This window comes from Stegodyphus dumicola, chromosome X2 (assembly GCF_044657685.1).
Source record: "Stegodyphus dumicola isolate Sdum_Otavi_A_Nest chromosome X2, ASM4465768v1".
Taxonomy (NCBI): Eukaryota; Metazoa; Arthropoda; class Arachnida; order Araneae; family Eresidae; genus Stegodyphus; species Stegodyphus dumicola.
The window spans coordinates 168,847,124-168,860,390 of NC_140781.1; the positions used below are offsets into that span (position 1 = coordinate 168,847,124).

General features: G+C 31.5%; 1 protein-coding gene across 2 annotated transcripts in view; it reads left to right on the forward strand.

Annotated features, from left to right (window-relative positions):
* Vinc (vinculin) overlaps positions 1-13,267 on the forward strand; it is a 148,834-nt gene that overhangs the window by 76,021 nt on the left and 59,546 nt on the right. For both annotated transcript variants that reach the window (XM_085809507.1, XM_085809508.1), the window contains exons 14-15: positions 1,805-1,916; positions 10,411-10,608. In XM_085809507.1, coding sequence (XP_085665633.1) covers positions 1,805-1,916; positions 10,411-10,608 — 310 coding nt within the window. The remainder of the gene's footprint in view (positions 1-1,804; positions 1,917-10,410; positions 10,609-13,267) is intronic.

Here is a 13,267-nt window from a genome sequence, read left to right on the forward strand (position 1 = left end):
AGAGAACTTTGCCACTGTGTAGAAAGAACATGTGCTAACATACCCCAGGCACATATCTGAAGCTTTTGTCTTTTAATGTTGAGGCACATTGTAGCAGTTATTGCTAGCCATGGCAGCTGCACGAAATACTGATTTCTTGGTTTTCTGGCCTCACGAGGGACTAAGTTGTTAAGATCACTGAGTATTGATAGTTTGAGCTGCATTTGAACAGAGGCAGGTGTGGTGGCTAAATGAGTGTTTTTTATGGTTTTCCTATGTGTAATGTTAATGTGAGCCAGTTTCCCTTAGGCATCTGTTTAGACAGATAGCCCTTGCATGCTTTGCCTTACTCAAGTAATCTAACATATGTCTATATTCTGCAATTTGATTGAGGCTGTAATTTTAACCATTTCATCCTTGTGCATAAATTATTTGTCCAATCAATATTGCTTTGATATCTGTTTTCTTGATGGTCTGCATTTTGAATGGTCAGAACTGCATGATCAATTAAATGATTTAAATGTGTTCAGAATATATTTGGTCATTATAAGTGCTTATGCTGCCTTTATTTTCACAACCATTAGATGGAGACATAAGCTTCCAACTTAAAATGCTTAAAATAAGGAAAATATTTGTGTTGGGGCATTTTTAAATTAAAAATCAATGTTTTCAAACCGTAAAACCTGACTTTTTGTACTCCCCAAGCCTGTATAAATATGTAGTAAAAGTTAATACTCATTTAGGAAATGAAACACAAAGTTTTGATTCCCATACAAGAAATTTCTTAATTTCCTTTAACACTTTATAAGTGTATATTTCTACTTTAAAAGTTTAGTTTAGTATGGTATCTAAGAAGTAGAAAGTAATTGTAATGGATTTGATACTGAGAGAAAGGTACAGACAGGGTTGAATCTTCTTTTAGTGTACCTTATGATATTTTTACATTAAAAGTAATTCTAATAACCAATTCTATGCATATGAATTTTAAAAAGAATTCCAAATTCACATTAAAAAATTTTTTGTGTACACAAATATTGTGTATAGATGTGTATAAATTTGTGTATAGATGAATTACTGAAAGATTTGCAACTTCAGGAAGTAATAGTAAAAAATAATGTTTAAACTTAAGTGCATTGTTTGTTATTCCTTTTTTAAAAAAAAAAAATTCTACTTTAATAGTGCACTTCCCCCCAAATTGTTTTAACTGCGAACATATGAACTTTAATTTTTTAGCCCAAAGGGCTATTTATCAGAAAGGCTATTAATTTCATTTTGGCATTTTGCGTTGGTTCAATATAAATGTCGGTTTACTTTTCAAATTGTTGCCACCAAATATTATTGCCCGGTGTTATATTTAAAGAAATTAAATACTGAACCCCTATAAATATATACATGTTTCTCGCACTGTGATAAAACAACAGTACCTAGAGCCATCAAATTTTGAATAACGTAATCTTCCACCGAATATGGGCATATGGAAGCCCTAATCTGGAATTTGTTTTATTATCTATTTCATAATTTGTAAACCTTTAACGAATTTTTGATTAACAAACTCAATGATTTAAAAGCGAGCAATAGCTACACTGTATGGGGAAACATTTTTATCCCCAGCGCAGACTGTGTATTGGAAATTCTAAAGATATGCTCATTCTAAAATTATTTTGCGATATTGGTGTTGAACTGAATTTTATGATTTAAATGTGCAGAACATGATATTTAATAAATAAAGTTAACACATAAAACGTTAAAAAAATGCCCCTTTGGGCAAATCTGAAGCTTTGAGATTTTTTAAAAATTTATTACTATTATTTTTTTTTAATACAAGGCTGCTGATGAGCATTTTGAAAATCTGAGGGATCAGTATGCTGAAAGTGTTGAGAAAATGAGGTCTCTTGTGGATGAAGCAACTGATACAGTTAGCTTCATTAAAATGTCAGGTATTTTTAAGAGATTTTTTATTTATTTATTATCGATACTGGCTTGATATATTTAACGTTTGTATGGGAAAGGGTAATATTATAATATGTAAATATTTATATGAAATGCTAATTAATAGATGAGTAAGCACCATTCAGAAAGCTACTTCGTCCTTTATATGCTTTTTTAGCGGGGCAGAACGTGTATGTTATTCTTCTTGGTGTATGATTTTTTTCTTATTACAGTCAAAAGTCGTTAATCCGGACACCCATAATCCAGAATGATCTATAATCCGGACCTCAAAGCTACAAACTTTCTGCGCGTGCGCATAATATGTTTACGCATGCGCGTTTAATGTGTAACGGACAGTATAAGCTAAGCTAAAATTATCTAATTATCTATTTCAGTTATTGTTGCAGATTGCATTGTTCCTTAATCTTCGAATTGGATCTGGCTTATTATTTTTTGCAGACTGTTAGAGCAATTTTTAAAAGTAAGTTGGAACTTTCGATTATGTCAAATAGAATTTCCGATGCTGAAGCTGCCAAAGGATCAACAAAGGGAAAGCATGTTTCGATGTTCATCAAACAAAAAGTGGAATTGCTGCAAAAAATGGATAAAGGCTCCTTTGTTTCTCTAACCATTCCGAAATCTGTTTATCAATTTCACGCTGTTCTCTGCGGGGGGGGGGGGGGGACGTCGTGGCGCGCAATGAACTGAAAGTTGGTCTGCCAGCACTATCCTTATCTTCAAGGCAGATGTTTTTATTTTATTTGGCTTATAATTCCTTACTAAATGTAGTATTTCATCTCGATGTACTCCGTCTTTGATATCATTTAAATCAAGTTCCTCGTCATGATAAATATCACGAATACAAATCAAATAGTTTTCTGGTTGCAATTTTCTAATTTCAACTATGCATAATGTATGCTTTACGCACCCGCGCGTTGAAAGGAATATTTAATAAAGTAAACAAATAAATATTAAGCTTTTTTTGTAAATTTTGATACCCTTTAGATCATAATTGCTCTTTATTTCATAAATTACAGTTTCATATTTTTAATTTTATAATTTCTGCATGCCATCTTACCAGATTTAAATTGATGATCTGTAATCCGGAAAAATCGATAATCCGGAATCGTCGAAGTCCCGATGAGTCCGGATGAAAGACTTTTGACTGTACTTTTTATTTTTAATAATTATTAAGCATTTATAAAATAAATGTGTACTCTATTGAAAATTTTGTAAATATAAATAATTTTCTGTGTGAGCTGAAAGTTATAAGTTATTATACGTGAATTTTCTTTAGAAATTGATTGCAATTTCTTGATTTAGAACTCTTTGATGTTAATAAAAAAATTAGCTTTGATGATGTTTCTTTTTGGAGAAAAAAAGGCAAAATGATCAATTTTAATTTCAATTGTACTGTAGGTAAATATTCATAGATAGTAAATACCATATTCATAATTGGGCTTTTTTAATAGGTTGTTATCTGCTATATCTACTTCATACCATGTCATATAATTCTGTAAGTAAGCTACAAGTATGCATTTTAATATAATGAACCTATTTTTCCCATCTAAATGAAAAGTTTAAATTTGAGAAACACCATACCATCACTGAAAGAGCTCGCATGGATAATAAAAGTGAGACATATTTACAATCTAAATGCAAGTGCATAGTATGCCAATTTTCTCTTTGAACTAGTTATAAGGTATTAATCTCAAAAATATTTTTATTTTCACTGATTTGTTTCCTTCTAAAATGTTCCTTTGGTGAAGAAGAAAGTATGAATATTGTTTGAAATGCCTTTATACATTGGCAAGCATTTTATGCCTATGAATTATAAAAACCCTGATGACAAACTGGTGAATCATTATTATTTCATTTTTGCAGAACTGTCTGTGCACAGGAACTTGAGAAATGTCTCCACACAGTAATTTCTAAACAATTTTTTAAGTACTAGTAACTGAATACCAAAGAGCATGATAATCTTTTATGTTGACATTATCCTTGCCGATGATTTCAGACTTCAGCTAACTGTGCTACAAAGTACTGTATGTATTAGCAAGGGGAAATTTAACAGAAATTTCTTTCTGTGTGCAAAAAATAAGATTCTATTAAGTATTGTTTGAATTGAGAATAACTGATTTATTATTTAGATATGTTCAGGACCACTGCCAGAGCTGGTGCCTGTGCACCAGGTAACAGAATTTAGGGGAGTCAAAATTTTTAAATTTAGAGAATTATCGAACAACAAAAATTAAGGAATTACAAAATCATTGGAATTTAGGGAAGGTACTGGGGTGCAAAATTGGGGGGGTTTAGAATGTAGGATGCTCGGAGATTGCACCAAGCCATAAACTGTCTAGCATCAGCCATTGATAAGCTTTAATTGTATGTGGGAATTCATTTATTTGGGACTCGGATAAGCTTTAAGCATAGGCAGGAATAATAAGAAAGAAAAAAAAAAAAACTAAAGTAATTAAATCTTAAATTGTTCAGCATGCAATAAAAGGTAAAAAAAAATTGTAAAATCTGTAAACTATTGTGCAGGCTGTTACGTTTTTTAGGGGTAATAGGGTTCCAGTAGATTAGTTTATTGGTTTTAAAGTCTAATCTTTTATCAAGAAACTTAACTTTTTAGCAGTAGTCTCAAACTTTCAACCTGTGGGCTGCATGCAGCCTGTAAATTAATCCTATAAATTAATTAATTTTGTTACTGTAATTACATTTCCTGTAAGTTAATCAACATTATTATGACAAAACTTTGAAGTAAAAGTTCAAGATGTTATTTGTTTGGAGTCCAGTTTTACATTATTTTTATAGCTAAAATTGAAAGCGCTCCCCCAGAAAATCTACAGATGGTGCTAATTAATTGTCTCTGTGAGATGAATCTCATTCAGAGAATTGAAGATACAAATTTAATTCACTTCTATCAGTACTTGTCAAAAGATGGATACTATTACTTAAAAATTTTTGCAATAAGAATTAGCACTTTGTTTTTGGATACATTTACATGTGAGCAGGTTTTTTTCCATAATTAAATATTGATAAATATATGAAAAGAACCAAATTGTTGATTGAGTATCTGTAGTTTGTGATGTAGATACTTTCTAGTAGCTTTCGTCAAATGTTATAAACTTTATGAATATTGAAATGTCATAAGGTGTATCTGAATGGCGTAGTAAAAACAAGGAAGTTTATATTTATTTACATTCAAATATTTTTTTGTATGTATTACAAAAAAAAATGTAATAAAGAGAATAAGTTACAATTCATTATTCTCAACTATCCCTCTTGGGAAGTTTTTATAAATTAGGTTAAAAGTAAGTTATTTTTTGGTTGCTTCAGTATATTGGAATTATTTGAATAAATGTCAGTCTGAAAGTTTTGATTATCTGTAAATGTATTTGAAATACAAAGTGTAACCAACAGAAGAAATGCTGCAGGAAAAAAAGTTTACATTTCAGAGAGAAAAGAAAGTATTAATTTGGATTTTTTCTTCACGTTATTTTTATATACAGTCAAAAGTCGTTAATCTGGACTTGTCGGGACTTCGGCGATTCCGGATTATCGATTTTTCCGGATTATAGATCATCAGTTTAAATCTGGTAAGATGGCATGCAGAAATTATAAAATTAAAAATATGAAACTGTAATTTATGAAATAAAGAACAATTATGATCTAAAGGGTATCAAAATTTACAAAAAAAAAAAAAAAAAAAAAAAAAAAAAAAAAAAAACTTAATATTTATTTGTTTACATTATTAAACATTTCTTTCAATGTAAGTTGTTAAAGTTGCTTCGTTTTTTATGTGATAATACATTCTCTTTAATTCTTTAAACAGACATAATTTCTTGTTCAGTTACTAAGTTCCGCTGTTCAAGTCCTATAATTGCTGTGTTGAGAATACTGACTGATTTGTCAATTGAAATTTTTTCGTTTTCAATAACCTCTGTTACTTTCTTCGCTATCGGAAGCGAATTATAATGACGAGGAATTTGATTTAAATCATATCAAAGATGGAGTACATCGAGATGAAATACTACATTTAATAAGGAATTATAAGTCAAATAAAATAAAAACATCTGCTCTGAAGATAAGGATAGTGCTGACAGATCAACTTCCTATTCATTGCGCGGCGCCGCGGTGTTAAAGATAAGCAAAGTTTAAATAAACAAAGTATATGCCTTTATCCATTTTTTGTAGCAATTCCACTTTTTGTTTAATGAACTTCGAAACATACTTTCGCTTTGTAGATCATTTACATATTAATAAATATATATCAGAAATTCTATTTGACATAATCGAAAATTCAAGCTTATTTTTATAAAATTGCTCTAACAGTCTGCAAAAAATAATAAGCCGGATCCAATTTTAAGATTGAGGAACAACGCAATCTGCAACATTAACTGAAATAGATAATTAAATAATTTTAGCTTAGCTTATACTGTCCGTTATACATTAAACGCGCACTCGTAAACGTATTTTGCGCACACGCACAAGCATATTCTCAGCCAAGCATTCAATAAGCATAAGACAGTAAGCATAAGTCAGTAAGCATAAGACGCATGCGTCAATTGTCATAATAATTCTGCGCATGCGTCAAAGTTTGAAGCTTTGAGGTCCGGATTATAGATCATTCCAGATTATGGGTGTCCGAATTAACAACTTTTGACTGTATATGTTTTGGTATATATGTGGTAAAAATAGTTTAGTTAAAAATTTTCTTTTGTTAAAAAAAAAAAAAAAAAAAAAAAAAAAACATGGACAGATCCAAACAAAAATATATATACACAAGAAAAACTTGTAGTAAATGCACTAATAACTGCAACAACCAATTTACTGTTATTGTAAACAAACCGGGGGGATATAGCAATAAAATCTTTTAATTTGATGGCATTTGTGGCTTTTGCATGGCATTAATAATTTTATTATTATAAATTTATTATTTTATTATTATTTATTGTTATCCATCAAATTGCTTTCTACGCTTGCACATCCGTGCATATATACACTAATGTTTACAAAAATTGCAATATCGGGAAGGAGTTATGCAAATATAACCAAACTAACAGGAAATGTAATGTGAGGTAAGACGTGCAGATGATTAGAATTACAAAGTGATTGCGCATGCGTGGAATTAGAAGATGTTGCTTGGTCCGTGTATTTAAAAGAACTGTAAATTTGCATGATCTGTTTATCGTCCTCTGTCTGCGGTGAATGCATCATTGTGACTCATCAAAAGTGGAAGGTGCCATACCAAAACTAATGGAGTTTGAATGAGGCTGCATTGCCAGTATGCGAGAGAGTGAACTTTCATATCGAGCAGTAACAGCCCACATGCAGTGTAATGCCACAACAGTGATGCGTGTTTGAAAGAAATGTACAGAGGAGAACCAAGTGAGGTGAAGTCCTGGCAGTGGGAGCATGCAATATCTCAACAGCTTGGGGTGACAGACACCTTATCCGCATGGCTGTGACAGATCGTACATCATTATCTCATGTGTTAGCACAGCACTAAAACACTGCTACAGGTGTTGTGCTGTCTAACTCCACAGTTCATCTGCTGCAGCATGAACTGCATGCAAGAGTTCTCTGCACATAATTCCCCTCTTTGCTGAATCACAGATACCTCAGATTTGAATGGCATGGCAACACAGTGTGTAGCAGGCCTTGTGACAAGTTGTTTTCTCCAATAAATCTTGCTACAATCTGGAGTACAATAATGGAAGAGTATACATCAGACATTATAGAGGGGGATGTCTGCTTCCAACAGTGTGTTATCCCACAGAGTCATGCTACACAAACACCTGTCATCATGGTGTGGGGAGCTATTGGGTATAATTGTTGATCCCATCTAGTGCAGATTGCAAGCAGCTTCAACAGTGGTCGCTACATAAGGGAAGTTGTGAAGCCAGAGGTCTTTCCTATTCTTCAACGTATTCTGGGTGCTGTATTTCGGTAGGATAATGCCTGTGCACATGTTTTTCAGACTGCACAAGCCTTCTTTAGGGCACAACAGGTTTTGCTTTTTCCATGGCCTGCTTATTCCCCAGATATGTCACCAACTGAGCATGCCTGGAGTTTCATCAGTAGGCAACTCACTTGTACAGCTGGTGGGGCACACATTGACTGAACTTTGGTGTTAAGTCTAAGCCATATGAAATGCCATTCTATATCTAAAGTTCTATATCTAAAGCATACAAAACCTTTGCCTGAAATATCTTTATTTGCATCCTAGTGAGGACTTGTGGAAAGGAGAAGTTATAGTAAAGATCCATATCACAAAAATTAGTTAAATCAATGTAAAATACCCTATATATGTTAATACTTATTAATGTTAAATTTCTTTTACCTCAAATTATATAAATCTGTTTTATACTTATTAATGTTAACTTTCTTTTACCTCAAATTATATTGAATCATTATTTTCTAATTTATTACAAGATTTGTTCACAAAATTTCAAATGTTTTTCCTCCTAAAACCAAACTTGTATAAAATATTATCTTTTTAGCATTCCTGACATTGTCAGGATCAGAATCTTGTTGCACTCTACTTGTCAACGATTTCATCATTAGTCATATGATAAAAATCATCCAGATGTATCATCTCTCTAGCTCTGTCTTTGCCTTAAAGCATTTATTCTTCCCTCTTTCTTTCTTTCTTTCTTTCTTTTTTTTTTTTTTTTTTTTTTTTTTTTTTGTGTGTGTGTGTATGTGTGTTTGGGCACACATGCTCTTAAAAGTTATTTAGCCATACTATTTAATTGATCCTAAATCCTAAAAATTTGTAGTCACCAAATAAAAGTGGCAGAGAAAAAACAATGTTGATACTAATGAAACATTTACAATTATTTACACTTTCCAAGGACTTTAATGTATTTTAAATCCATCGATCAAACTAGCATTATGATAAACATTTATATTTTGGTCAAATTGTCACCATAGCAGCTGTTTGAAATAAAAATTACAATAATATTTTCGTTTAGTTAAATTATTTTTTTTCTTTTTAATAGGTGCAAATTTAAATTATTATTTTTAATATTACTTTTGGCAGAAACTTAATATTAAACACGTTGACTGCCGTGGGGGGTCACCGGTGGCCGGCACTCAACTTGGCTATAGTGCCCGGGGGGGGGCATCGGTAACTAGCGATGCGACCAACAGTAAAAATATATACTTAGAATAAATATCGATACAGATAAATTTTTAAATAATAACCATTATTACTATAATGGTTTGAAGAGTAATAGATAGTAAAAATTTAAACAATAAATCGCAAAAGTGGTCTGCTGTGCCTCGGGGGTGAGCGGTGACCCACACCACAAAAAATGCATTAAACACAATTATATAACTTACCCTATCTTCTATAGATAATATTTCAACATAATATACATCGAGTAATAAAAAATTAATGTTGGCGCCATGGGCAAACCACATAAAATGCGGGTGGCAGTCAACGTGTTAAATATTTTTAGAATTTTTAATATGTTTGTATTCCTACAAATTCATCATACTTTATATCAATAAAAAGTAAATATGGGTTTTCTCCCTTCACAAAAGTAGAAGGTTCATGTGGAACTTTTATAAGCCAAAATTAGTTCAAAACCAAGAAAGATTAACTATTTATTTACATGCAAAATGCTCATAATATTCCCAGACTTTTAGAAAAATCCATCAAATCTTATCATAGATATATTATAAACTCTAAAATAGTAGTAAAAGAATTAATGTGGTAAATATATAAACTATGTAAATGGACATTATTCATAATTTATGTACAATGCAGTTTCATTTTCTAAAATGGAAACATACTGAAATCTGTAAAGATGGTGGTGGTGACAATAGTGTGCTGAAATTTTGGAGATTCCACCATAAGGAGAATGAAAGCCTCTGATATAGGGCAGCAGGCAAGGGAGAGCTATTGATATCTTATCACCATATTTAATTAAAAGATCATTGTGTGTAGTATTGAGCATCTTTTGTGGACTTCTTTCATTAACACTAAGTTTTCTGTGAATGCAAAACTTTGTGAAGCAGGGGATACCTGTATAGCCATATATTGAGTCACATATTTACCAAAGCGTAGGAGTTTTTAATCTGAAAATTTTGTAATTTCACTATCTTACAACTGAATAGACTAGGCACATAAATATTTGAATTATTTTACCCATATGTATTGCAAGTAAATATGGGTGTTTCTCTTATATAGTTCTTCATGAAGCCTCTCAATTCTTAAGACATGTTGGCATGGTGTGTTTTCCATTTATTAAGTAATCCTTAATTGGGCCTGGGGGAAACGTGATCAACTTATGTTAGTACATATTTAAAATATGTGATGTACTTAGGCTTTGTAACCCAGTTAATTGATTAATTAACACTGACTATATGTGAGTGTTGTAAATATAAACTTTAGATTTTAAATGGTGTGTATTGCTCTGACATGTTTTATGGATTTGGGTATAAATGAATCTAGAATGAGAATAAAAGTATTTGTATTTTTGACAGAGGATAATATATTAAAACATACAAAGGCCTGTGAAGAAGCAATAGCAAATGGTCTGCCTCAAAAAATGGTTGAAAATACATCTTCAATTGCCCGTTTAGCTAACAGAGTCTTGATGATGGCCAAGCAAGAGTCAGATAATTCTGAAGATACATATTTTGTAGAAAGAGTTAACCAAGCTGCAGATTTGTTACAATCAAGTAAGTTTTTTAAGCCAGTTTTCTTAAATTATTAAAATATATAAAAGATTTAATTAAGAGTGTAATTATCAGCTTTAAATGGAATGCAATTTTGAATTCATTTAATCTGTCACACACATTTATGATCTGCCATCAGTTACTGAATCTGTCTTGCACTGTGTAAATACTACAAATAAAATATTGTAATTTGCATATCTTTCAAATCTCGGTAGAAGAGAAATTTGAAGAAAAAGAAATGGAAAATGCAATGTAAAAGTTCCAACACTCTTCTGAAGTTGTTTTATCTAGTGTTAGAATAGTATACAGTTTTTTCCTGTTGATGTCTTTCTCACTTGTGCTAGATAAGACAGTTGTCCTGTACTACTGAGTTGAGTGTTTCTGTACTACATTTTTTTTAATGTTCTAAATGTGTTTAGTATATATTTGCTGGTGTTTATCTCTGCTATAATCAAACATAAAAGATCTGTGACCTAAGTCATGATTATTAAATCAAAATTTTATTTGGTCTGTGCTTATTATACATGCATTGTTTGATCATTTTTTCTGATCATAGATTGGAAATCTTAAGTATTCTTTTCATAGCTATAGCACTCGAAAATCAGAACTGAGCTATGTATGCTACATCCCTAGATTCATCCAGTTAAAATGCAAAATTTCATGGTATTTAACAGCTGTAATTTTTTACAGTACTGAAAATTGTAGATCTACAGAATAAAATTGTGTCTGCTAACCAGTGGTATAATTTTTAGATTGCCTCTCTATGTATTTTCATGCATATTCGAAACCATTTTTTATTGCCTTTAAGACCTAGTGTAATAAGAAGTCATGTTCATCACAACTACATAAAAAAATATGGACGAGGGTTTTTTTTGGGGGGGGAGTAGATGAATGAGTTTAAAAAATTTTTTACTGAACTTCCATGATTTTTTCTGCTTTTAAACGTCAAGGCTCATATGTACTTGATGAGGCACTTTGTTTGCAGGTAAACTGTGTTGAATCTTGTTTTTAGGTAAACTGTGCACTCTATTTTAGCTACTATTTTGGAGTAAACTGGGCATTTAGTATGCTGTTCAGTGATAGCAGGAGCACAAATAAAAACAACAAACATAAGCTGTCATGATAATTACAGTTTCTTTTCAATGCAGAAATGGTTTGGGACTTGCTAACTTTTTGCTTTTTATACAATGCTGGGTATTTTTGCAATATCCTGCGTGCTTTTCATTATGCTAAGTCCCCAATGTTATTTGAATTGCAGCTCAGGATTAGAGTAACATTGTGTGTCTTCCCTTATAATTCTCTTTTGCAGCCCATTAAAAAAGAAATCCAGCAACTCTTTAATAAATATTTGTGAATATAGGGTTTTGTGATGCTGCCGTAACTATCAAACTAAGTGGGGTAATTAACTCTTTGCAGTCATATGCCTACTCTCAGCCACCAAAGCTCTTTTATCATTCTAGTGATAAGTCTGCTATTAGCCACCATAGTTTTTTTTTTTTTTTTTTTTTTTTTTTAGTGTTCCAGTCATGTGTGTTCTGTCAGCCACCACACCAAAGAACCATACTGATCTTATATTAAGCTGACAAGCTTCATAATCTTGCATATTGTGATTACTGTTCATTCAATGAAAATTACTTCCAACCACCATTATACCTGTGTATAAACTTAAAATGAGTACAAAGGGTTCATATGGAAACACACTGTAATGGAGGGCTCTTTGTGTATTTGCAGATAAGCATTCGTATGCTAAAACTTAGTGCATTTAGTGGCCTGGGCTACTGAGTTCCAATGCGGCATTCAGTATGGCCCTCATGAACTCATCAATTCCATATCTGCTTGACAGTCATGAGATCATGACCAACATGAGCAGCGTGTTCCAAATGATAAACTGCAATCCGGATAAACCACAGTCCTGTCACTTGAATTTTGACAAGTGTTGATAGGAATGTCTCTTTCCTACACAAGGTAAAACATGACATTTAGACAAACAAAAGATTTCAAGTGTTCAAATGCAATTTCCTAAGAGAAACATGCCGTGCAATGTTTCCATTTATACGCTGTGTAAAGCAATTTTAATGGCCTACAGTGTTAAAACAAGAATCGTAGAAAATATCAATTATGCATTTTTATAGAATTTTTAAAAGCTTTTAATTAACTCTTTGATGGTGTTTGTCATTATGGTCAAAACATATCCTTCTATTTTTCTATTTTTAAACTGTTTCCTATTTGAAGTTCAGATTTTGCACTGACACTCATTGTGGATGACAGTACAATGTGAAGAAGCAATTATTTCAAAACTTGATTTTTTAAAAAAATTAATGTTAAAATGATTTTTTCTACATATATCCTCATTTAATGAACAAACTAAAACTCTCATAATTATATTGTTTGTACCATAGTATAGAGTGGAAAAAAATCTTTTAAATGAAGTTTGAGATTTTTAACATAATTTCTGAGTTTTGGCAAAATCGCTGTATTTTTTAGAATATTTCCTGAAACATAATTGCTAGAAGTAAAAGAGTGATTAGTCATTGTTGAAAAACTATTTGCCAGTTGAATAATTGGACTGTTAATGTGTTATTGAATCTAAAAAGATTTAAAAAAAAAATTTAAGTTTTTCTTAAAAGAAACTTTTATGTAAGAATTATAAAATAATTTAACG